This window comes from Rhamphochromis longiceps, linkage group LG15, assembly GCF_057381845.1.
Source record: "Rhamphochromis longiceps isolate RC_006_pf linkage group LG15, R_longiceps_female_GT1.1, whole genome shotgun sequence".
Lineage (NCBI taxonomy): Eukaryota > Metazoa > Chordata > Actinopteri > Cichliformes > Cichlidae > Rhamphochromis > Rhamphochromis longiceps.
This window is the reverse complement of record NC_140571.1, coordinates 14,519,579-14,546,569: the sequence shown is the minus strand read 5'-3', so window position 1 is coordinate 14,546,569 and position 26,991 is coordinate 14,519,579. Positions and strand designations below refer to the sequence as shown.

Genomic DNA, 26,991 nt, shown 5'->3' with positions numbered 1-26,991 from the left:
ATGATTGTGTAAACGGCTTTCTTTTATGTCGCTTTTATTATTCTGCTGTGTACAGTTTCCTTGAGTGCTTTGAAAGGCGCTTTAAAAGAAAATTTATTATTATTATTATTATTATTATTATTATTATTATTATTATTAATAAAGTTCACCAGAATGCAGACAATTAAAAGCTCAACATTCAAAATGCCAAAAACTCAAACATCAACTTTGACACAGGTTATTTCTTCAGCTCTGCAGTGTTTATAATGGTCTTTACTCTGCCAAGCCTCAGTGGCAGTAGAAATACCATTGTAAAATTGCATTTATTATTATTATTATTATTATTATTATATTATTTTTTTTTTTATTTTTTTTTTAAAGACCTTTATTTCCTTTTACAGTTTACATGGTACACATCATTTGAATGACTGTTACTGAAACTGAAGCATATCTGGATGCCTTTTATCTGGGTAACCCATTCAATCCTGTTAGTGTTTTACCACTTTGTGCTGATCATTCATACTTCTCACACCCGAACAACAGGAGCAGTTAAACTTTTGGACACTGTGATGTTTTTGTTTTGTTTTTTCATCATGTCAGATTTTTGCTGGCATTTTATTAAATCCATTTTTTTCCCCTTTTAGCAGTGAAATGCTTCCCGAGCCTTTGCCTGCAACACAAGCCCAAACTAATGCACCCCTATATTTAACAGTTGAGGAGGGCTATTCTCTTCATAAAATTCTTCTTTTCTGAATATTTGTTTCCTCATAGTCACTGCAAAAAATAGATATTTTTCCACTTCAGTCTTGTTTCGAGGTGGGAATGCCTCTTCTGTGACGCTGATTTGTGCCGATGGCGTAGCGTTGTAAAATGGTACAATCTTTCTGGTAGTATTCTGCAGTCAAACAGGAGTACACCCTAGAAGAAACACTGGCTTGATTGTCTCTGGGGGCAGCTAAACTTTTGCTGTGTGATAATTAAACTTTTTGCAGTTCACAAGGAAAATTAAACATAGATGTTTAAATTTTAAATGCCTACCTTTTGGCAATTTAGTTTGTAGAATTTGCCAACATATCTAGAGTAACGGGTCAACATAACCTGTTCCTGTCAACATAACCTTATTGATTTGTACTGACCTGACAGGTCACCTAAACAAGAGCAACACGTGAAGTGTAACTGTCTGTACTCCACTTGATAACGGCTCTGCTGCACTTTTTAACTCCCTTTCCCTGCTTTTCTCTGCATTTTGTTCCCATCATTTATAACTAGTTTGCATTATTTCCCTTTTTTCTAACTGCTGTAGTCAGTCATCTGTAAAATTTAGCTCCAGTTTGTGACACGGCATATTTACTTCCCATAAAGACGCCAGTGTGTTCTGAGGGGGAAGTGCTTGCTGCACAGTAACAGCAGACAGGACTGCGACCTTAGCAGTCAAATATGCTGCACTGCTCCACGTCAGCTTTGCTTTACAGCTCAGACTGCTGGTCTCCTCTGTTTTACATTTGACAAGCCTGTTCCGAGTATTAGCTTAAGGGAAAGCACTTTTTCACACCATCATCTTATGTTTTGCAGTCCCGTTAACTTAATTTGATTCCCAGTGTCAGTTGTTGTTTTCAACTTCTTCGTTGTGTAGTGATGGAAGAAGCAGGTTGAGGACATGTTGAGACTGGCTTGTGTTTTGCTCTCTCTGCTTTTTTTTTTTTTTTTTTTTTTTTTCCCTAGAAGGAACACAGGTTGGAAGGCTTCACATCGCTGTAATGTTAGAGTCATATCCAAACCTGTAATAACAAGAAGCAGGAAGTTGAGTGTAGGTTCGACAAATTGGCCTTACACACATCACTTAATTTATTTTATTGTCTTTGTGATTATGAGCAGGTGAGCACAGACTTGACCCTGCTTAATGCAACTAAATACTCACCCACATGCACCCTGCAGCTGACTCCCAGATTTAATCGCATGTCTGGCATTCCCTCCCCCATCTGTCGTCCCCCGCTTTCCCGTCTATTTTTTTTCCTCTTGCCTTTTCCATTAGAACTAAAAGTAACAACAACAGTAAGAGTTCGCTGATAGAAAAACATGTTATGAAAGATTAGCTGTAGAGGTGAAAATGTTTCCTTTGCTATGACTCACAAACATAGCTGCCAGCCAAGTTCTGTCAAACAGGGACTTCAGCTGGTACTCCACCAGTCTTTTTGGCAGGTAACCAGCCCTAATTTGCATGCTTTGGTATTTTATTTAGGAAACCTTCTGATTACAGATACGGTCTTAAAGCGGAAAAATCAGGATGATCTCAGCTATTGAAGTGTCAGTGAACGTTTTTGGATGACTGATTTTATCCAGTTCTTCTCACTTTCTGCGTTTGTGTTTCTTCCCTGGCAGCTAATAAACGTAAAGGCTTGCAGTGGGTTATAGACATGACCATAGCGTACCCCAAAGCAAGACCGATGGACATCCAGACCTGGATCTTTGGCTACAGGCCTCCTACAGTCACACATGTACATTACAGGTAAGAATTAAATGTTGGATCGTTAAACTCTCCATTTACCTTTAGCATTTTCACATGAGATGCAGGGAACAGTAAACTAATCTGTCACATTCACAGGAGGGAAAACAGAACCACAATGCAAATGTACTTTGCAGCACGCGTGCAGCAAAGACTTTGTCGCATGAAAATCACATTACATCACAAAATCAGACAGCGCAATGTAGGGAGAGGCCCATGTTGCTGAATCTTGAACATGTTAGTTGTTAATTGAAGTGCTGTTGTCATATGCACACCGCACAGTTGTTACACTATTTTGTCAGTCTCCCTTCTGCCAGTGCAGTTATAAAAATCCTAATACGCATATTAACACTAAAATAAATACAAAGTTACGTCTGTGTCGGCAGAGAGAGTTGATCAGCCACAGTGTTACTGTGCTTGTTGTGTTTTCAGGTCATTATTTAAGGTCAGTTCTGTCATTCAGTTCACATAGGCCGCCTCCTTATGTCTTCCCAGCAAACAAAAGTTGTTGTTTTTTCTTTTTTAACAAAATAAAAATAAGCTTGAAATCAAGTCACTTAAGCTATAAATGCACTGGTATCAGACATTTAATGTCTATCTTAAGATGTTCAGGGATTTTTATTTATTTCCCTAAAGCTATTAAATTTGCTGATTTATCTCATCAGGCTGCTGTTCACATTTCTGTTTGAGTTTTTTTTTGTGTTGTTTTGTTTTTAAAGTGTGAAAGGGTTAGGAAACTTTAAAAAATAAAACCTTAAAACTAACAGCCAGAAGAATGTTAGCATTCAGATCCAGTTGTACCTGTTCAGCTGTTATCCATCCACTTGTGATTGTAAATTTGAGAGCACTGAATTTCACGTTGTTTTTTTGTGTGTATTGTAAGTTGTGTATTTTGTAATACTCTTTACTCTTCACTTTGAGTAAAGAGTATTACGTATTTACTCCCTGTAGAAAGTAGTTTGTTGCACCACCTTTGTATTACTTTTGTATTATTCTGTATTAGCACCTTCAGAATTAACAGTTGCAATCGTGTACATTAACTTTTTATATGCACACACATCATGCAAATCCCCAATTTAGTAAAGAAAACTGTTGTCAGTGTTTCCACTGTAGAAACAAGTACAGGTGCTAATGTACACCTGTTCATGTTTGCATTTGCTGCCTGATGGAAGTCAGCCTGCCTGTCTGGTTTGGGTCAGATGCTGCCCTTTATCATCACTCTGAACCTGAGGCCTCGCTGCTAGCATGGTCTTTGCAGGTGCTTGCATAGCTTTGATGTAGCATTGGCAGCTGAGCATGTTTTGCTCTTTACTGTCACATTCTTGACCCTTCGTTCTTTACTTCTCATCATTCTTTGAGTGTTGTAGCTGGTGCTCTTATTTTAGTCCCGACTCCCACATAAATTTATGTCAAGCAAGTGTTTTGAGAGGTTTATTTCTTTCTCTTTTTTCCCTTTTTTTTTTTTTTTTTGAGGGAGGGTCCAGCCATCGTACAGATAATAATGAACTTAAGCTGGTTGCATATGTATGTTCAACTCTGTTTGGATTGGCAGATGGCTTGTGCTGATTTCTTTTCCTACTAAAGATAGGAAATCAACTCTTTGGTGTCTTTTTACACCGAATTATGCTCACTGTTCTCACTTTAAAGAAGTGCAGTATGCACCAAAAGTGACATCACAGCTACTGGTACACATACCACTTGTGCGTCTTTTCGACTGGTTGTTCACATTTCAATTTTGAGCTCATCCTGATGAAAGATGGCTCAGCTTAAACCACATCAAGGAGTCGACCTGTCCACAATGCACAAATGAAACTTGCACACAATTGCCACCTGATGGATCTTCGCCCAAATTGTGCTTGAGGTTAAATTTGTCATTTAATGTGCAATAACCTGTGAAATGTGATGAATTGTGAGCTGGATGAAGTACTACGTCGTTCTGGTTGTAAATTGGAAAACATGTCTTAGTTGGAGGCACGAGTGTGCGATCGAGTTGGTCTTTATTGCCACTTAAATGTCATTTTAGTACAGAAGCTCAGAGATTGTCAAATTACAGGGAGGGGGGAATACTGCAGTAAAGGTGAGAGGTTCTGGAAAAAGATGTGAGAGAGACAAAAGCAGTCTCTTTGGTTTCTGTTTAGACTTTATCTGCTTCTGTGCCGCTGCTGATGCGTAAGCGTTTTTTCTGAGAGGTGGCACTCATCAATCAGGAGAAGACTGCAGGGAGTCTGCTGCACCTCAAGCGACAGGATAAATGGTTACAGGGCTGTGGCGAAATCACAAGGTGGCACACGCAACCACCAATGTGGTGACTATAAACTTCGATTTACTCTTTTCTTCAGCAGCAACAAAGCAGCTGCAGCTGCACCAACCCAACTTTGCCTTTCCGTTTTTACCTCACAGTATGCTAATAGTGATGCCTTTAGCAAATGTTAATATTGTAATATTAGTGAGATAATATTTTAGCAAAGTGTCAGGAATAGTCTGGCCATCCTAATACACACCTGTAGACATAGGACACTGAGCATTAGTATTCACTGGACATGCTCTGCCAATGTAAACAGGAAGCAGGAGGTTGGTTGCTTAGACAAAACAGGAAGAAGAGCAATGAGTACAAGACTAGTGATTACTTTGCTTGGACCTTAAGTGGAGCCTATATGCAAAGGCAGTCATGTTGGCAGGAAACCTGTTAACGTTGGGAATCATTGCAAAGCAAATATGGTGACACATTAGTGCAGTATGAGCAGCATTATGGGATCATTATGGGAAAGCAGCACACACAAGTGGGATGAATTCACAGATGGTATGTGAGCCTTGATATAATAATGTTTTGGCTTAATTTGTGTGACTGATAAGATCTAATCAGGAAATGAATGTGGGTGTGTGCTTCATAGTTTCCAAAAGTCCCCAGTTCTGCCCTTTTGAGACTAAATTATAATTCAAATTATAGCTGAAACTGGGTCAGCAGCATTTTTTAAAAAGTCTGTTTTAGGGTTCCTAAAACCCCCACTAGTGTGGACATTGGGTTTAATACTACTGTGGATGTGTCTCATGAATTTTAAATATTCTTGGGATTAGTGGAAGTAGTTTTCCCTTGCGAGGCAGGTTCAACCACTGCTGTAAAATTCTGACATTAAAGAATTAAAAGATGCCTTCAGTTTTCACCCTTCATACCTGTCTGATTTGGCTTTTGGCTGAACCTTTTGTAGCAGCATAAAAACAAACAAAAAACAGATCAGACTTTATATGTTTGCTCTTTAACGACTGCCCCCTTTGGAGTAAAGATGTGCCAGTACCTGTCTATGATAGGCTTTAGTATATGTGAAATATTGAGAAAATCAGGATCCGATGTCCGGGTGTTTAAAAAATACATCTGGAAAAACAAAATGTAGAAATAAGCTACAGTATATGGCTGCCATCTTAAGAATATTCCTCTTCGTATGAAAAGCAAATGCAGGTGTCACTCCACGTTGTCCTGCTCTCTTTGCCCTTCAGATTCTCCTCTCTATTGCTTTTCTATCCACTTGAGGATAAAGTGAAGGTGGGCCAGGATTAGATTTTCTGTAGACTGTGTTCAAGATGAATATAATCCCCTAGGGTAGATCAGAAAAGATGTATCCAGGCATCAAAGCAGTAGTCATCAGGTAGAAGTCACAGTGAGCCTAAATGTTGCCTTGAACAACTTCCTCAAACAGCTCAGGTGTGTGTCTACACCTTGGTGTGATAGAGGTTGATTTATGAACCCTGGCCCATCGCCCCCTCTCTAGAGAGGCCCCTCTGCTCACTTTGTCTGCGACTAAGAATTCATCAGCTCTGTAATTAGAGGGGATGCTGGATTCTCTTCCCCACCTCCGAGACTCTCTAATCAGCCATCGATACAATCAGCTTCCCCTGTTCTGTCAGCATCTCTGCAGCCAGGGGATGGACAAGAAGCCACCCGACTACAGTTGTTACAAGCGTGCGCACTCAGTTCCATGCCGTGCAGACAGTGCTGATCATAGACAACTTAGACCCATGCTGGTACAGGTGCAGAGTCAACAAGAGGATTAATCTCCTTGCTGATCAAGGGAGCGCTGTAGGGGAGTGAGCAATGCGATGCACTTTGGTGATGCGAATAGGAGACGCGGGTGGACAAGTGCCACCCTACAGCGGTGTTTCTGCTGGGTCAGTTAAGGGGAATTTTTATTGTGAGAGTAGCATTTAATCACTGTCATGGCTACAAATAATTCAGAATAAGGAATGCCGTGAAAGATTGACGTTTTTCAGGCAGTTTTTATTTTTTGTAATTCTTGGCTCTGGAATATTCCACTGAGAGCAGATATCCCTAAAATGGTCATCTTGGGCACAAAACTCAGAGGAGCTGCGCCAAGTCCAAGTATAAGATATAAAAGGATTATTTTTAAACTTTGATGGTAGCTTTGCATGATTCAGAGTACAAAAACAAAATATGGTGCTTGAAATAAGCCCATCTCCACTTGATACTCAGGATGCATGATTCTAGAGGGATTACATGGACTGATGAGTATTTTCCCTCCATAACACTAAACACCTTGAGTCATATTTTAACAAGGATAGTCAAAATCAAAGCTAGTAGTACAGTTGAACTAAAATAAATGAAGAAATGTAGTTTACTTAATGCTTACTCAATGGAGCTAGTAGTTAACACAATGGGGTTCCTTTTTTTGTATCGAAAAAACATCGAACCGTGACACCAAAGTATCGAACCGAACCGTGAATTTTGTGTATCGTTGCACACCTAGTTAACACCTGGGGTGATGATAAGTTTTGTATGAAATAACAATACAACTTTAGCAATGTTTATTTCCAAGGCAACTGGTGTTTTTTAAATGTACGTATGTAGATGCGTGCAAGTGAATGCACCTTCACTGTAAATGCCTTGGAAACAACATTCATAAGATGTTTGCTAGCCCTGAAAGATGTCAACTTAAATTAAGAAAACAAACAGTAATGCAGAAGTCAGTGGTGAAGCTGTGTGTTTTGTTTGTGGATAGCTGATTGCTGAGTTTAAGGCTTATAATTTGAATCATCATTACAAGAGCTTGACTGATGCAGAGCCGGAAGGGGCATCTGAACCTCTGCTAGCAAAGCCGCATCATGTTTATAATTGTACCATCTACTCTTACCAGTAGTAGTTTATAACATTAATACTGAACAGACTTGAGTTCGTTGTATGGTGCGGCCTTCCACAGTTTCTAATGTGGCCCCCTTTGGGAAAATTAGTTGCCCACCGTTGCTGTGCTATTAGGCTGCCTTGTGAATTGCTCATTTTATCCCAAAAGATGATCCATAGACATCACATACAGAGTAAGCGGCTGTGACACCAAGTTGAAAGTCATCTGTAGGATTATCATGATTCAGCAGGGAGACTGTTTGAGAGAGAGATTTCTGACTGTCCACTCAGCTTAGTAAAAGAGTGATTTCACCCATTTAGCGGGTCGTGTTATGTTTTTTTTGCATACACCCCCATCCCACAAGCAAAAAACCCATTAACTCAATACCACAGCAGCATAAAAATGGTTTGTTGTTTGTCTCTCTTTTTGAGATGCTGGGTATTTTTAGTTTTCCTCTAGTTATTTCCAGCTTTCTAAGCGCGAGATATGTATGTCAGCTAGATGTTTGCTGTAGTTTGGGTGCATTCAGGTCCAGCGGTTACAGAAGGCAGGTCGTGTTGATGCGTCGGGGATCCTGCAGTTAACTGCTTCAGCCTGACTGTTTCTGTGTTAACTGAGCTTCATTATAAGCTGCTGTCTTCCTCCCGTGTTATCGCTTTAAGGGGGCTCCAAAGGTGCTGGCTACCCTCTGAGCTTCAGCTACACAACGGGCAGCTGAATTTTGGGTAATGATGTAGATGGATCCATGTTGAACACCTCTGCTTCACTATTCCAGTCCTCATCCCTCAACTCCACCCTCCCTCGCTGTGTCTCCTGCCCTCTCTCCGTATAATCTCAGCCTCCCAGATTGCGGCATCATAAGCTCTCTGTGAATGGCAGATGGGAGAGCTAGGTGGGTGTACAGAGGCCGAACGAGGGCAGTGGTGGGTGTTAAATATGGTGAAATCCTTCTTTCTAAATGTACCTTGTCCTCTTTTTTTTTTTTTTTTTTTTTTTTTTGCTGCTGTGTACATTTCTGAAAGCTGCTGTTTAGAAAATATCTGAAAGGTGACATGATTTACGGATTCTGGAGTCTGCCTGGTCATCACATGGGTGCTTTTGAGCCACACACCTGGCTTTCCAGACTCACATAGAAGTGTTGAGCTTGCAAACTGCACATATAGCTTTGTTAAAATATATAACACATTCCCCCCTCTGAGCCCTTACATAGTACATACATGTAGAGCTGGGCGATATATCGAGTTTTTAAAACATATCGATATATTTTTATACGAGATATAAGATGTGACAATATCCTTTATATCGATATAGTCTATGTTACATTATAATTATAGTTGTGGAGCCGCAAGTTTGCCTCTCTTTTGTCCACTTTTGTCTCTACGCAACGTTACTCCGCCTCGCCTTCACTGAAGACAACTCCCCCTCCTCCCCCATCGCTTCACGTGCAGGCAGCGACAAGATGGACACGGCAAATCTCCGTTAACGAGTTACTGCGCATCGCCCCATGCGTGGGGCTGGACGGCGTCAACGTGTTAACGAGCTAAACATGCTAACGAGCTAACCGCGCTAACCCTAAAATCCTTTCATTTTCTCAAAAGTTGATAGCGCGCCTTATGTATGAATTCTGGTTGTGCTTGATGGCTGCGAACCGATTTTATGTGGAACACGGCGTTCAGCAATCTGTCAAAAATGTTTGAGTACGACTTTGGTAAGCTACGGAGCTGCACCGCTTGATGGATTGTCAGCGCATTACGGCTACCGAAGAGCTTCGCGGAGTGATACGTACTGTGCTTCAACGTAATATTACCGTATTGTGTGTGTGTGTGTATAAGGACCATAAATGGCACCTGTAAGAGACGTGGTTATGAAGCGGATTTCAAACTCCAGGCTGTCAGTCACGCAGTAAAACTTGGGAACAGAGCAGCTGTGAAATCTGTCTGTCTTTGTTATTACGCTCAGCGTCTTTTAGTTTACATTTTGACTGCACAATTGTGAGCTCTTTGTTTAGCACAAAAACAACCTTGTTTTCTTTTATTTATGGAGCATTATTATTTAATGAATGCTCATAATTTAATTTTGAGTAATTTTTCATGTACATCTGTATGTTAATAAAAGTGCCTGTGTGACATCTGGGACACAGCTTTGACTAAGAACTCTCTTTTTGTTCTTACTTTATGGCTTAAAAAAAAAAATATCGAGATATATATCTTATATCGCCATCCAGCTAAAAAATATCGAGATATGGATTTTGGGTCATATCGTCCAGCCCTACATACACGCTGTGTGCTAATCAATGTCCCAACATTACTCTCAGGATCAGTACGTCTCATGTGTCTTACCTGTAACAGTATGAGTGTTTTTGTGATTATAGATTGCATGTTGCAATAAAAAATAAAAAAAACAGGAGTAGAAGGCATAGTTTTATTTCCTAAAGCTTAGGGTCTTCAAAGGGCTGGTGTTGCTATAGAAACCCATTAAAGGAAGCATCCCCCACCCGTGTTTGCTCCACTCGATAGTGAACCCTCGTCCAGAGGCTCATTAGCAGAGTAGTCAGATATTTCGGTAGAATTAGCAGTGCCTCAATGGAAAAGTCCTGCATTTGTTAACATCTAAAGCTTCTCTTCTTCTTCATGCGTATCAGCTTCTCACCAGTGCTTCTCATGTTTTTGGCTGAAAGTTGTTCTGTTACCAGTGATTAGACACGCAATATTACTTGACTGGTTGGTCATTGTGCAAAATTGAGACGTCACCACTGCTGTATGAACATTGATAATTGTGCTTCAGGCTGCACTGGACTAGCTGCTTTCATCTCATGAAGAAGAATGTACCTCTGAGATTAGAGAGGTGGCGAGGGGTTTTTTGTTTTTATTTTTTTCCCCTCTTTCCAGCCAGTTTCTATTAACCCTTCTTCACTCCCGGCCTTTTTTTTGAAGCTTTAAATGAAATTAAATCCAGTGAGTTTTAAGTATTGTAAATTTAAAATTAGAAAAGGGAAACACTGGGATTTTATCAGCACTCATTATTGACAGACAGAGTTGAGGTGTCTGATGCAAATATGCAGCTTGGAGCATTGCCACATTTAGATTTTTATTTTATTTTTTATATGTTTTTTTTTTATAAATAAGAGTTTTTGTGTTTCATGTCGCTCTGTCAGTGGGTGGGAATATTTTGATGTGTGAATAATGTAGTGGATTAAAAAGAAATTCAGATACCTGAATATCTACGTCATGCAGTATATAATATGAACTACAGAAGTAGTTCATATTGGGAAACCTTAAAGGAACTTAAGTGCTTTATTTTAGAGTGTGTGTGTGTGTGTGTGTGTGTGTGTGTGTGTGTGTGTGTGTGTGTGTGTGTGTGTGTGACCTAGTTAAAATGACCTTTATGAATCCGCGTAAATAACAGGATGCTCTGACATCTGTGTTGTGACCGTTAAGTTAGTTCAGGACTGGTGCCACGTCTACGTTTGACAGTGGTTTTAATGCCCTTACTCTTAACCTCTGCAGTGATAACAGGTCGATGCTCCCCTGATGGCCCTTAATCTCTGCAAGACAAGAGCAGTAGTCTGTCGAGGGGGGGTGTGTGTGGTCACTTTAACAAGGTGAAACTTTGATCTTGCCACGTGGATGCAAAAGATCAAAGTTGAGACAAAAACATGAGTGTTTGTTGGTAACTGTTTAACATGCTTGGGTTAAGGAAATAAAAATTTGGGCCTCAAGTTGATGTTTCTGTTCATACAGTTTCAGCTGCTATGGGGAAATCATGCTGCTACTGAGGCTTGATACTGAAGACGTGGTGCGTCTTTGTGTACTGAATCGGAAAACAACTTTACAAAATAAGTGGTCAGTCGTGGCACATTGCTGCCCCTCTCTGAGCCTGGCTCTGCCAGAGGTCTCTTCCTGTTAAAAGAGAGTTTTTCCATCCTACTGTGACCAAGGGTTTGTTCATAGGTCGTCTGATTGTTGTATTATTGTAGGGTCTTTACCGTACAGTTTAAAGTGCCTCGAGGCGACTGTCGTTATGATTTGGTGCTATATGAATAAAGCTCAACTGAATTGAACTGAGTTAAAAGTATTGTGAATTAGTTTTATATAGGGCTGCTCGATTATGGCAAAAATGATAATCACGATTATTTTCACTGAAATTGAGATCTCGATTATTTGACGATATTTATTTAACCCTTACGACCTACTATAGAACCAAGTCCGCCAGAGCTTATATTATTTTTTTACATGTTGTAGTGCCATTTGTGGGAGCATTTCAAGTTGCTATACAACTGTTATAGCCCATATTTTAATAATATGTATACATTAAGTCCATAGTAACTACATTAATTGCAAAAAAGTGCAATAAACTACAAAAAAATTGAAAATCGTTTTTGTTTTGTTTTTTACATATATTTCTACTTGGAGAAATTTAAGAGGTTTATCCCTCAAAACTTTAAATACAAAAAAGTTGCAAAAAATAGTTTACAACAACAGGAAATTTATTTTGAGTGTCTTCATAGTTTTATTTTGGAGATACACAATTTTTATATACTGCAGGAAAAACGAAAAAACAATCCTATGATGCAAATTTGCAAAGAAAACAGCATGTGCATCAAAATAAACTATTTCCAGCAGTGCAATACGAGTTCTAAGCATCACAGAAACTATTCAGAAAAGTCAAACATGACTTATAAAAACACCAGTATAGGCTTTTAAGGCCTACAAGTAAAAAACTACATTTTCCACGAAAATGACATCACTTCCGGTTTCGGGCAGGAAATGGCGGACATGCGATAGTTCGCATTGATGTCGGTTTCACTGTGGGAAGTGTTAGGAACAGCTGATCGGATCGGCAAAGCGTGTTTCTGGAATATTATATTTTTGTTCCTGCAAGCGCTTTTTATGCAGTTTTTGCAAAGCTATATGTGGAAGGAAACCGTGACCGAGGACAAGCTGATGGCATAAGATGTAAGTACAACTCCTCTGGTTTCATATGCAAAAAAAAAAATATTGCGCTAGCTTACCCGGTTCAGGTTCTACAGGGATTTAAAAATAGTTACACAAAACGGAGCGTGCAGCTCTGACCAGCTTTAAAGGGTTAACAATAACAACGTATTGAATAATGACTTTAAAAAATAATATAAAATAGTGTGCAACACCACTGAAGTTTTTTTTTACCTCTTTTCAACCAACGGCAGTCACTTTCCTCTCCAAATAACTTCTGCTTAGCTTTCCGAGCTTCCCTCGGGTCCTCTTAATCAGCGGTCTCCAACCTTTTTTGCGCCACGGACCGGTTTATGCCCGACAATATTTTCACGGACCGACCTTTAAGGTGTCGCGGATAAATGAGGGAGGGGCTAATAATCGGCTCAGTCATTTTTAATGATCGTTGAAAGCCCAGATCATAATCGTGATTAAAATTCGATTAATTGAGCAGCCCTAGTTTTATATGTGAAGGGAAAAGTACCATTCCTCCCTCTGCCTGTGGTCTTTTTATATCTGTTTTGGTCGTGCCTCTTGATGCCAGCATCAAACCATTTCCTCCAGTACAGACAGTCTTGAGACGGAGAGGAAGCAGATTAAAGACTAAATGGAGCAATTAACGAGCACACTCCTACCATCCCTCAACTTCTCTCTGATTGCAGATAAGGGCTTCTTGGTGTTTCACAAGCAGCGACCCTTAGGATTCTCAGAGAGCATGCGTGTGGTTTGCTTTGGGATTGGCACTGACCTCGAGGAAATCACATGACCGCTGTTGTGGTGTGTTGTTGTAGCATAGTAGAAATAAAACACTTGTTGTTGTTTCATCTTGTGCAGTGTACCTTCACTCTTCAGGAAGACTGATAGTTTGAAATCAGAGGCGGCAGGTTTTTTGCATGCTGTTGAAAACATTTATCTATATGAGAAAGATACAGGAAGAGGAACAGGAGGCTTTTTTTCTCTTTTTGTCCCTGAGCTACGCTGGCCAGTAATCTTAATATTCACCTTCTGCACCATTGTGTCCAAGTGCAGATCTCCCAGACATAGTCTTTATTTCCCGAGATTTCACAGCCGGAGATTTAGGACCTTATAGAGTCCCCAAACAATGACTGGCTTCGCTCCAAAGAGTCTTGTCGAGTGGACAGGCTTTTACAGCCACTGTCCAAATTTAATTAGCTTCCTACGCCGGTTCAGAGTGGAAACAGTATCTCAAGAATAAGAGCTGTACAGAAGCTAAATGACTCAATCAAGACTGTAAATATGAAGGCCTTAAAGCTTATTATTTACTCTGTTTATTACCCTGATTTGTTTTCCTGGTGAGTAAACACGTGCACATCAATCCAAGAAAATTATGCTATTAAAATTGGTCATTTATTCACCGAAGTCCTGAAAATGACTGCAGTAGTTTGTACATCACATGTCAGTGAGGATCTATGTCCTCTGCTGCCCGTAGCGCAGGTCAGCACACTGTAAAAGCCTGACGTTGAAGGTTATTGACAGGAGAAACTGCTGCTCTCCCCCAGCTGTCTGTCCGTTCGCCAGAGTTTCAGGTTAACAAGCGAGTCGGTGCCAAGTGGGTTAGGGTGGAAATGAGAGCGCAGCCGTGGCCCCGCGCCAACACATCACCGCCGGTACTTTGCTTCCGCCGCCACCGTTGTTGTACGCTGTAACACGTGGTGCTGAAACTATGCACACAGCAGATACAAACACCACCATACTCTGTTTCTCTCTCAGCACAACATTGGCACAGCAGAGCAGCGTTTCATTTTTCACACCACTGCAAACGCAGCGGAGCATTGTTAGAGAGCGCTCGGCTCGTCCTCCGGCAGCCACTGTAATGATGCGACCCGTAGGTGCAGCGATGCACTGATTGACCGGTCTATTTGTTTCCTGTGAGTGAGACCATGATGATGTTCACAACTTTAAAACATCAGCAGCCAGCAGAGTCGTGGCCCTCATCGCTAACCTAAAAATTTATTCTTACCTAAAATTTAAATCCTTAACTTTTAGATATTTATATTTTTCAGTGTCACATGCTCTTGGATTCTTGCTAATTTACCAGCTATTAAAAATGAAAGAAAAAAAAAGGTGTTTGGAGTGATATCCTTATACATACATCCAGCAGAGCTTTGTTTGTGTGTAGTGACACCAGAAAGAAATTTTAAGAGATTTAAAGTGAAGGCAGCCAATAATTATGTCATAGTAACTTGTGCAGATGCAATAGGACATATAATCCTTCATATTTTTCTTAAATACTCTGTAAAGATGGATTTAGAGTATAGACAAATGCTGCATACTGTGCATGGATAGTTTAGAGGTTTTTAAATGTTCACTTTTAGAGGACATTTTCTGAAAGACGTATAAAGTTGTTTCTAGTATTTCCCCACAACTTTAAGTGGGCGGGGTACCCAGGTCTATTTTGACCTCATTTCACCTTTTTAAAAAATATTTTATTATTATTATTATTATTATTATTATTATTATTATTATTAGTTTTGTATCTGTCAGGGAGAATAATGTTGTCAGATCAGGTTACTAGTAGCAAATCCCCCGTTTTCTGAAGTCCTGCTTTGAAGCCTCAGGTTAGGCCAGTGGTTCCCAAACTTTTTTTGCTAGACCCCCCTTTGCTTTACAAGGAGTCGTTATAAGAAGTGTTTGTGAACTAAAAATCAAGAATGTGGAATTCTGTTTGTCCGTGATTTGGAGAGCCCAGCGCCTGCTCCTGACGCAGGGAAAACCAATTATGCACTTGTGCAGGTGAAGCCAAAGGGAATATTTGCTTCACCATATTTTTTAGTCTTTGGCTTAGAATGAAGTTGGTTTGGAAACATATTTGGCGATGCTTCATCTCCTGCTTTGCGTTTGTGTGGGAGCCAAAGACCTTCTTGGTCTGAGGTGATGGTGCTACCCACTGTGCCACTGTACTGTTGGAGAAAGAAAAAGCCGCTTAACCTGAAAGATAAATGATCATGATGGTTACTTAGAGCTGTAATTAGAAAATATTCTTGCAGCTGGTGTGAGATGCAAATGAAGCGTCAGTTGGTTTCTGAGCAGGAAATGAAACCAGTGAACATCCCATAAACTGAGTGATTTGGTTTGTCAGTGGTTTATCTGGAGCCACTTCTGCAGATGTGGTTATGGCCATTGTTCGCCAAACAAACCAGGCTGATAAAGCAGAGAAAGCAGCTGATACGGGCGAGTGTGTTCTATCTATGCGTGTTGGGTTTTGTTTTTTGGTTTTTTTTTTGGTTTTTTGGTGGGGGTTTTTGTTTGTGGGCCCGAACCAGCATCACCGCCTTCAACCTCAGCTCCTGCAGCTGCTCTGAACACCAACAAGATCCTGATTTGTGCATGAATATTTCAGCTGCAGGAAACCACTGTGGCAGCCACCTGCTACCCAACGCCCTAAACGTTCCAACCCTCTTGATAAGTGGCCCGAGTCGGTTTTTGTTTCCCTCTGCCACAGTTACAGCACTATTGGTTTACATTTTGGAGCATGAGAGCCCTTCAAAGGCATCCTATAGTGGAGCAGGTGTGAAAGACTCTCAAGCCTTGCATGGCTTTGCAAATCATAAATTAATTAATTCATTCGCTTTTATTTAATGATGCCACATTGATGATCATTACTGCAAAAAGGCAGTCAATTATCTGAAGATTTGTGCTTTTAATAGACGCTATTTATGCACCCAAAGTCAAAAATGGCCAACCATAAACTAAACTAGAAGCACTTAGTGGCTTTTGTTGTTATGGTGGTAACTCGCTTGATTTCTGTACTGTTATTAAAAGATAATAATGTTCCTATTGCGTTCAGTCTCTTAGTTTCTCTTTTCTTAGTGCTCAGACAAAGCCTCAGTGCTGTTGGCTCCTATGACACATCAGTAACAAGGAGGAGACCTGATACCTGCAAACACAGGAGAAGAAGCTTCGAGGAACGTCTTGCTTTGGCCTCTAATCACCCGATCAGGTTTCCACAGCAGTTCTGGGCAGGCTGAGCCGTTCAGGGGGCCCAATGTAGCTGTTGGTCAAAAGCTGTTTTATCTTCAAAAGTTCAGCTCTGTTAGAGCCTTTAACGGATGAAAGTGGTTGACTTGAGTCAGCTTTAACTTGAATTTTAACAGGCGTTTCTTGCTGGCAGGGACATAAAAGTTGGTCTGCTTAGACAGGATCTTGTTCAGAGCAACACCCACACCGTGAACTGCTGGATAATGAGCAGGAGTGTCTATAGACATGCGCTTGAAGTATATAAACCAGACGAGGGAGCTTGTGCACAATCACCAGCTCCTGTCCTCCTCGTTTGTGGGGCAAGCAGGCCGAGCCTTTCCCTCATTTGGTCATACTGACGGTTTCAGTTCAAAGATCAAGTCTTTACTGCAGCGACTCTCCATCTTTGCATCAGTCCCTTTACACTGAGCCTTTTTAACCCATTACATTAAAAAAGAGACAAAAAATGCTCTGTGATAAGCATTTGTTTCAAATTAAAAAAAATTTCAACATTTTAAACTTGGAAATGGAAGGTTTCATGTGACTGTTTGCTCTGGTTATTAAAAAGTCATAATTTCATTTAGAGTATCTTCTTATTCATTTTGTTGAGTAAGTCTGCAAGTAAAGATTATTTTATCAATTCAATCCCTTATTTCTTGTTTTGCTTGGTTGATTTTAATAAATTCATCCAACTGGGGGCAACTAATTGATTCCTTTTGGCTTGATAACTAATAGATTAAACATTATCCAGGCTATTACTCGTCATTTTTCATTGTTTCTTTAATATTTATAATTGTATTCAGAGCCTCATGTGAATACTGATTCATTTAGTTGCACAGGTAATCGTCATGGCAATCATGTCTGCAGCAGGCCTTTTAGAAACGTGCCTCTTCTCTTCAGTTACATTTAAACGATGAACCCACAGGTCACATTTTAAATGATCGTTTTAGCATCATACTTGTTACTTGCTATTCCTTTCGTAAGATGCTTTTCTCAATGGTGCGGATGTACTTTTACTGCAAACATTATCCGGTCAGGAATATTGAGCGCAGAGGAAATGCTTTGTCTAAGGGAGGAGACTGTAACCTCTATTTGAAGGTGACCAGAGGCAGGCTGTGTGGGAGTGCAGCCTGTTGGAGACCCCTTCTGGCTAGAGACGAGATTTCATCGGCACTTTTTTTGCTGTTTAACAGTGACCGTTTTTATCAGCCACCTACAGTTTGTGCAACGTCAGCCACCAAATCAGTCATTCAGTTTGTTCAGACACAGATTTCTCATCCAAAATTGAGTTTGAGCCATCTAGAAGTGATGAATTTATTAACGAAAAATACAATTTTTTTTTTAATTTTTTTTTTTTTTTTTTTTTTTTTTTTTTTTTTTTTTTTTGGTGATGTCTTCTTAAATGGGAATATTTTCTAGTTTTCTTCGTCTTCTAGGTTGTCACGTTTTTAGAGTGTTTAAGAGCTGCTTAAACACTTACAGGGAGGTTTTAATTAGTTTTAGTCCAGATCCATTCAGGTCTTCTTTAGTACATCTTTATTCTTCAGACACTTTTCCTATCATACCTTCATCAAGTCAGTTTTTGAGGTACAGAAACAGTTACTTTCAGTTTGAATTCAAAATGATGTGTAAGCAATATATCGAAGGCTTTGCTGATCTTACAAGATGAACTTTTTGTTTTGCTAACATTCAACTTGGATCCTTCTTTATTGTGAGTGAGCGAGTGAGGGGGAGGGTGCCAGTGAAAGTCTGAGAACCACTACGCGAAGTTTTACGAAGGGAATGCTTGAATATAAATATTCATGACCACTGAAAACATCTCATAAAGCACAAGTGATTCACAGTGATTTGAGTCATTTCAAGGCAAAAATGTATCAAATCTCTACCAGACTCTGCTCTCCTAATGTGAGAAATGGCTGTTTTCTTTGTTTTACATGATCATAAAATTAAAAGCATTTATCAAAAGAAGCATAAAGTGCGTCATGCAGACACATTTAAACATAATAAAGCATTAGAATGTGAATTTTGAAATTAGCTGTACAAGACTCAAGTGCAAGTACATGAGGAATATAACCGTGTAACGCTCAGTAGTCTAAAATAAATAAATGCTCGATCACCTTTTTGTCAATACCTAAGGACCTCAGGCCGAGGCCTGGCGGGTAACAAATGCTGGCACCGTAACTATAAGTCCCTAGCATCTATATGCAAAGTTATAAATGAAGAAACTACCAGATGATTAAAAAGTAACTGCAGTTTGCAGCTTTACTAGTTCCTCTGTATGGCTATAGATGAGTTGGAAGCTGAATTTCCAGGATTTAATAGTGTGGCTTCTCTGTGACTTACAAATGTAGCTTCTATGTTTGTTGAGAGCTGCACTGATCTAACTTTGTCAGTTTGAGGGGAAAAAAGGGACAGAGAGAAAATCTGACTTTCTCCTCCCACTCACTTTTGAGCGAGCTCAGTGAGTGGTCTGTCTGCTGTCGGGGGCTCCCTCAGCACTTCTGTCTCTCTGTGACACTCTGATGAGCTGGCCAGCTAATGAGTCCCCCAAACAAGCTGAAGCTACAGCAAACACAGGCTGCTGTAATAGACGCCAGGTTGAAATGGACTGCAGTGCACAGGGTCCACAGCTGACTCCCTGGGATTTTGGACTGCAGCTTGCACGACAGATCAATCCAGACAATTTTTGCTGAGTGAGACTCCAGAAACCCTTTGCTGTGTTTCATCTTTGTCTCTCCCTGACTGCCCGGCTCTTTTTTTTTTTTTTTTTTTTTTTTTTCTTTTTCTTTTTCTTTCTCTCCTCAGGATGTACCCGATAAAAGAGGTTCCTGTGGAGGCTGAGGCCCTGACTGACTGGCTATATCAGAGGTTTGTGGAGAAAGAAGATCTACTGGCCCATTTCTACGACACAGGTATGTTACTGTGGTAAAATCAAACTGAAGAACTATGGTACTAGGGATGAACTGGTTCAGCTTTATCCAATACCACTGCTTTGACTTCAATTTATTGGCAGTGGTCTCATTTCAGCTAAATATTCTGTCTTTACTGCGCTTTGCTGTGGTTTGAGGCTATGCTGCTTTCTCCTTTACCCTGCTCTAAATGTCAGGGTGTAAAGTGGATGATGCTGATAGTATTGATCAAGAATGGAGAACCTGTGCAGTTGAATGTTAAATACACCTGCCTGACCACTTCACATTTGTTCCCTGAGCGTGCACAAGCCAGAAATAGATGACAAAAGTGCTCCTAATAACAAGAGCACAGTTTGAGTTAACTATACTCAGTCTAACAGTGAATAGTGTGCAGCAGCCTAGCTTAACACAGTTAAAACAGGCAAAAAGTTGGAGCTAGTTTCAGGCTCTGAAAAGTGAAGCCAATGTTCATTTGCATTGAACCTGCATTCATTTTAAAAGCCACCAGTTGGCGATGTGTGTGGTTGCAAAAAGACTTCTTGTCCTACTAAAATATATGGGATAGTGAACCACTATATATATTTTACTAATGAATTTCAGTGTCAGTCACCCTTATTGGGTCATGCTGGATAAAATATCGAGTCCATTTTGTAAAATTTGGTCGTTCTTAAAGTTAGAAGAGATGATTATCCAGCATATATCTAAAATTGATGAGTTGGTAATCAATGAGGGTGCACTTTCACAGTCCGATCCGCCCGCTTGCATCAAATGCAGTTTGAGGATACCAAAGTGACAAAGCCAAAAAAGATTATTGCAAGATGTCAGAAAGGGATTTCAGAGGTCTGTGTGTGATGTCACTGTAGCTATCCATCTTTTATACCGATGGTGTCAAACATGAGGACCACGGGCCAAAATCGACCTAGCAATGTCTTCACTTTGGAAAATGTGAAGGAGGGCATAAAGTTTGGACATTATAAACATATACATTACATAAAACTTAATGTGTTTTTTACTAACTTCTATAGAAATGTTCATTTTTATTATGGGTTCACGGTAATAAATGAATCCGTTAATTCACAGAAAATGCTGATTTTTTTTTTTTAATTATTTATTTATTTAAATTAACAAAACCTTTTGTTTCATAACTACAGAGCAGTCTGGCCAATAAGCTGCTAGAACCTTTTCTGCAATTTTGCACTTTTATTTCTTTAAATTTAAGCCCAAACAATCGTGCTGACACATTTGTCAAATCAAATCAAAATCAAATCAAATCACTTTTATTGTCACATCACATGTGCAGGCACACTGGCACAGCACATGCGAGTGAAATTCTTGTGTGCGAGCCCCACAAGCAACAGAGATGTGCAAACACAACAACACAAACGAGCAAAATACAAGAATGGCCAACCTGAAACTAATAAATATATGTACAATATATAATAGTGTATGCATTTCTGGATGTGTATACTAAATATTTTCCTGTGTGTGTGTGTGTGTGTGTGTGTGTGTGTGTGTGTGTGTGTGTGTGTGTGTGTACACATTTTTACAAATTAAATAGTAAAAAAAAAATAAATAAATAAAAAAAATAATAATAATAATAAAATATATAAAATATACAGAGTTGAATATGTGCAAAACAAGTGGCATTTATATACAGTGTGGAGTGCATAATGTTGAAGTTCCAGTAGTGAAGCTGAGGTGTCTATGAAGTGTTCAGCAGTCTGATGGCCTGATGGAAAAAGCTGTCTCTCAGTCTGCTGGTACGGGACCGGATGCTGCAGAACCTCCTTCCTGATGGAAGCAGTCTGAACAGTTTATGGCTGGGGTGACTGGAGTCCTTGATGATCCTCCCCGCTTTCCTCAGGCACCGCTTCCTGTAGATGTCTTGGAGGGAGGGAAGCTCACCTCCAATTATCCGTTCAGAGCACCGCACTACTCGCTGGAGAGCTTTGCAGTTGTAGGCGGTGCTGTTGCCATACCAGGTGGTGATGCATCCAGTGAGGATGCTCTCAATGGCACAGCGATAGAAGGTCCTGAGGATGCGGGGGCTCATGCCGAATCTTTTCAGTCTCCTGAGAAAGAAGAGGCGCTGCTGCGCCTTCTTCACTGTTTTGTTTGTGTGTACTGACCACGTAAGATCCTCAGCCAGATGTACTCCAAGGAACCGGAAGCTGCTCACTCTCTCCACAGCAGCGCCGTTGATGGTGATGGGGGTGTGTACTTCTCTGCACCTCCGGAAGTCCACTATCAACTCCTTTGTCTTTGCGACGTTGAGGGTGAGATGGTTGTCTTGACACCAGTGGGTCAGGGCGCTGACCTCCTCCCTGTAAGCCGTCTCATCACCGTTGGTGATAAGACCCACCACTGTAGTGTCGTCCGCAAACTTCACAATGATGTTGGAGCTGTTAGTGGCTGTGCAGTCGTAGGTGTAGAGTGAGTACAGGAGAGGGCTCAGTACACACCCCTGTGGAGCACCAGTGTTCAGTGTGATGGGGGATGAGGTGATGCTGCCCAGTCTGACCACCTGGCGTCTGTCAGACAGGAAGCTAAGGATCCAGCTGCAGAGGGAGCTGCTCAGTCCTAGATCCTGCAGTTTCCTGTCCAGCTTCGAGGGAACGATGGTATTGAATGCTGAGCTGTAATCTACAAACAGCATCCTCACATACGTGTCTCTCTTCTCCAGGTGTGACAGGGCAGTGTGTAGTGTCAGGGCTATGGCATCATCAGTGGACCTGTTGTGGCGGTATGCAAACTGTAGAGGGTCCAGTGAGTCGGGTAGTGCAGAGCAGATGAAGTCCCTGACCAGCTTCTCGAAGCATTTGCTTACGATGGGGGTCAGGGCTACAGGTCGCCAGTCGTTCAATGAGGAGATGGTGGAGGATTTGGGTACAGGGACGATGGTGGCCATTTTGAAGCAGGCTGGGACTACAGACAGAGAGAGGGAAAGGTTGAAGATGTGCGTGAACACTCCAGCCAGCTGAGCCGCGCATGACCTGAGGACGCGGCCGGGAATCCCGTCCGGACCAGTAGCTTTGCGTGCGTTCACCTTCCTGAAGCACTTCCGCACATCCTCCTCAGACACAGTGTGCGCACTGACGTCATCCGCGGTGCGCACACTGTCCGGTCTCATGGTGTTCGCTGTGTCGAATCTAGCGTAGAATACGTTTAGATCCTCACACAGAGAGGCCGTGGTCTGCGGTGTGCTGGTTTTCCCTCTAAAGTCTGTGATCGTGTTTAGTCCCTGCCACATACTCCGAGGGTTGTCAAACTGTTGCTCCACCCTGTCCCTGTACTCACGTTTGGCTGCTTTGATCGTCTTCCGGAGTTGGTAATGTGCGTGTTTGTAGTCCGATGTGTTCGCGGAGGCAAAGGCGGTGTTCCGTGCCGCGCGAACATCTCCGTTAATCCAGGGTTTTTGATTTGGGAAGGATTTGACTGTTCTGGATGGGACGACATCTTCCACGCATTTCCTGATAAATCCACAGACTGAGTCTGTGTATTCATCAATGTCTCTGGCGGCCACGTGAAACATTTCCCAGTCCGCGTGATCAAAACAGTCCCGCAGCGCAGACTCCGATTGGTCCGTCCAACAGTGCACCGCCCTCCGGGTTGGAGCTTCCTGTTTCAGCTTCTGCCTGTAGGCGGGCAGGAGCAGGATGGAGCAGTGATCTGATTGGCCGAATGGGGCGCGGGGGAGGGCTTTGTACGCATCCCGGAAAGAGGTGTAACAGTGGTCGAGTAGCCGGTTTCCACGTGTGTTGAAAAGGATGTGTTGATGGAGTTTTGGTGAGACTTTCTTCAGGTTTCCCTTATTAAAGTCTCCGGCTGTGATAAACGCTGCCTCTGGGTGTGCGGTTTCCTCGCTGCTGATCGCGCTGTACAGTTCCCTGAGTGCACGGTCAGTGTCGGCTTGTGGGGGAATGTAAACAGCCGTAATAATCACTGCTGTAAATTCCCTCGGTAGCCAGAATGGCCGGCACTTAATCATCAGGTACTCCAGGTCCGGTGAGCAGAAGGATTTGACCGGGTGCACGTTCGCATAATCACACCAGCTGTTGTTGATCATGTACTACAGCAGCATTTCTATATTTTGTAGAAAAACCGAGACATGCTCTCGCATACAAAATCTCTATAATGTTGGACTCCAGCAGTGTAGGCGAGGTACCTGGTGCATTTGGTGGGCATCTTCTTCTGCACAATTTATCCATCCTACTTCCTCACCAAAAGCACCGACTTTTCCAGCAGTGTACAAGCAATTCCCTTAAAAAAATATTCCATCCTAATCCCCTCCGAAATTGTCCAATGTTTATGTGAAAATCTCTTAACTGTGCAACCTTACACAACAGGTGCAGTAAGAATCAATATAAGGTACCTTCATCTGTCAATGGAAATATTACCTGACATTGCCACACTGATGGAAAATGCAAACCTGTTACCAGATTCATCTATAAAGTAATGAGGCTGATGAGCTGCTTACTGGTTGAAATTTCAAAATAAATCTTAATGTATTGGGGATGTTTGTCACTAGTCAGCTAGACACTAGATGTTGGGGCAAGTGAATAAGCACACAGGTCTATAGACCAGTCAGCGACCGCCTGGCACCCATCTGTCGCTAGGGACAACATGTATTTTCCAACTTGGTGGCAAAAACTAACTAGCAATGTTATTCACAATGCACTAGGTAACATTTAAAATACAGTTTCATTAGTGAAGCATGTTATTGACTCTTTCAAATTCTCTTAAATATAAACACAAAGTTTGCCTTCCTAGTGTTTCGTACATGAAAGTTGCTTCACTGACTTTTGCCTACAGTTTATTACTCAGTTTTTTCCCCTACTTTTATGCTAATTAGTTGACTAGTAAAACTATTAGCTAGCACTTGGCAACTGTGGGAAGGAAAAACTCCCTGCAGCCTTCTGCAGCCCCCCATTCTACTTTTCAATAGCCTAGGAACAACAAGTAAGTAAATAAGTTACCAGGAGCACCCAGACTTATGACCAAAATAGGGGGTGCTTTGCCTGAACCTCTGTTGGTAGTTACAAGTTATCATAACCAAATAAGCACAAAACCCAAGAGAAAGCACATAAGAGCATCCTGGTGATGAGTCTGCATTTATTCGTCCCCCAACAGGATCATTCCCTCCTCCAGAAGGACAGAAGGAGGCGGTTTCCCGGCAGATGACCCTCGACCCCGTGTGGCTGTGCCTGATCCAGTCGTTTGCTTTCGCCTCAGGCTACATGTGGTACAGCGTCCTCCAGTACATCTACTGCTGTTTATTCTGAGTGCGCTGATGAGACGGGAGTCTTTATTGGACCACTGGGAGAGCCTCAGGATTGGATGGTGTGTGGCCCAAGTGTCATACATAACCCCCCTCCCCCCATACGATGGATGAATGTACAATTTTCAGAGGCGAGACTTGACAGGAAAACATATGAAGACAAAGTACAAAAACACGCAGATTACACACAAACCCCATACGATATGAAACTGGTTACAGGCATAGTTAACTAACTTTAACACAACCCTAACACCCCACACACACACACGAGAGAGGCGGCCTAGCAGAATAATCTCACTTGTCACGACCCACATTTTGATGTTTACACGTCCTCATACATGTAGACACTCACACGTACATGACTTTTGTTTCAAAGGTAACGATATGAGGCTCAGGACTCCTCCAGAAGATGCTCTGGACTGGACTCTTCCCCCCTCTCCCCCCTCCCAGGCTTTCGCCGCAGTAGTTTTACAGAGTAAAGTGTGAATGGATGCGAATGCGTGTGCAGGAATATGTGTGACCAGAAGCATCATGTCTGCCCTTATTCTTCCTTCTGGCGAGAGTCGACGAAGCCCACCGGACATCTTTCGGTCCGCTGATGAGTCAGCTGGCTACATTTTGCAGAGCGAGCGGCCGTACGAACGCTGAGGCCGAGCAGCCGGCCGCTCCTCTGACTGTCATTGCACTAAGGATCCATACTGCCCTAACTGCTCCCTGCTCCAGGAAAACCTCCTGAACGGTAGCTGTCGGTGTTTTCTTCTTTTTTTTCTCCTCCCTTAGCCCGCATATCTTCACAACAACGGCCACTGTATTTGTTGTTGATGTCTTTTTTTTCTTTTTTCTTTTCTTTTCTTTTTCTAAAGTGTTCTTTGTTTTTTCTCTCTTGTCTGGACTCTTTTTTTCCGTGTCCGTGAGTTTGCTGAGAAACGGGGGGATCATGTTTACACTGGTGGCTTGACTGAAAACGCTAAAAGGGACGATGGCTATAATGTGGCGCTTGATTAAGGGATTGGATTTTCTTTTTCTTTTTTTCCTCCCTTGGTGAGATTTGATGTAACACTTATTTCAAATGAAACAAAAAGAAAAGTACTGGCAAGATTTTGGATTTGAAAAAAGTAACCCTACTTTCTCTGCTTTCCAAAATAAATACCGATACAGCAGAGGATCGCTTCAGCAAGACTGAGAAGGCAGAGACACTGTTCCCCCATCGGACTACGTAGTTTTACAAATATTTAAGCCATATGCTTATTGTTGTCGAGGTGGGGAAAAAGACACGGAAAATAAACATGATTTTTATAGAAAGATACCCTAATGCATTCTACAATAGAAATTTTGGCTTACAGAACTATAGGTGTCATCATTACTGTAAATTTACAGCATAACCTGCCTAAGTGAGTGTGTGGTCGTCTTTATTTCCCCCCCACACCCCCATCCAACCATTGTTGATATATGATTCAAGTTGTATTGCTCTGTGTTGTCAGAGTGTGGCTGCGGTTTCAAATTTTTAGTTTCTTTTTAAATTACTTGAACTGCTCTGTCCTTATGTCCCAGTATGTTTAAATCTTGTATATAACAAAGCTGAGGAAATGTGTGAAATGACTGAAGCCTGTCTCTTTTCTTTGTTTCTTTTTGGTTCGTGAACATTTCAAAACAATTTATTTCAAGATATGAATGTTTTTTTAAAAAAATAGGAAGAAAGCAAGGATTTTATCCCCTCCCCCTCTTCACTTATCAGTGTTATCCCGTATTGTTTTGACCAGGAAGTTGACGTGTGATCCGTTTCTGTGAGGTTATAGCTGCTGTAGGTCCATGTGAAAAGCGACACACGGTCCCAGTTTTGCGGGAAAAACTATTAACGCCTTACCAGATGTTCTGGTTGACCACAGTCCTCTGAATAATGCTGTTCCCTCGCTTTAAACGCTCGACAAACGTTGCTGTGAGGAAAGATTTTGGGGTGTCCAGGTAAAACTGGTCCAGTGAGGGAGAAATCTCTGAGGGGGAAACTCCACCAGGGCCCCTGCGAAGATGCAGATGTTCTCTCTCGAATGTACTCATGTTGTGGTTTTGCTTAGCCTGCTTTAATATGAAAATGATTGAGGAGCAGTGGTTATTATTGTTGTAAAAAAAATGCCCAAAAGGTGCATTTCTAGTAGCTGCTGCCCTCCCTCTGTGCCACTGTTGATTTAAATAAAAAATAAAAATAAAAAAATGTGTGAAATGCAAAAAAAAAAAAGGGCTACCTGGC

At 41.4% G+C, this 26,991-nt stretch overlaps 1 protein-coding gene across 1 annotated transcript in view; it reads left to right on the top strand.

The window, feature by feature from the left end:
- The window catches only part of LOC146652400 (acyl-CoA:lysophosphatidylglycerol acyltransferase 1-like), a 69,187-nt gene extending 43,652 nt beyond the window's left edge, over positions 1-25,535 (top strand). The window contains exons 6-8 of the mRNA XM_085381185.1: positions 2,359-2,485; positions 19,365-19,471; positions 24,599-25,535. Of these exons, the coding sequence (XP_085237311.1) occupies positions 2,359-2,485; positions 19,365-19,471; positions 24,599-24,750 (386 nt within the window). The 3' untranslated portion in view covers positions 24,751-25,535. The remainder of the gene's footprint in view (positions 1-2,358; positions 2,486-19,364; positions 19,472-24,598) is intronic.
- Positions 25,536-26,991: the final 1,456 nt, after the last annotated feature.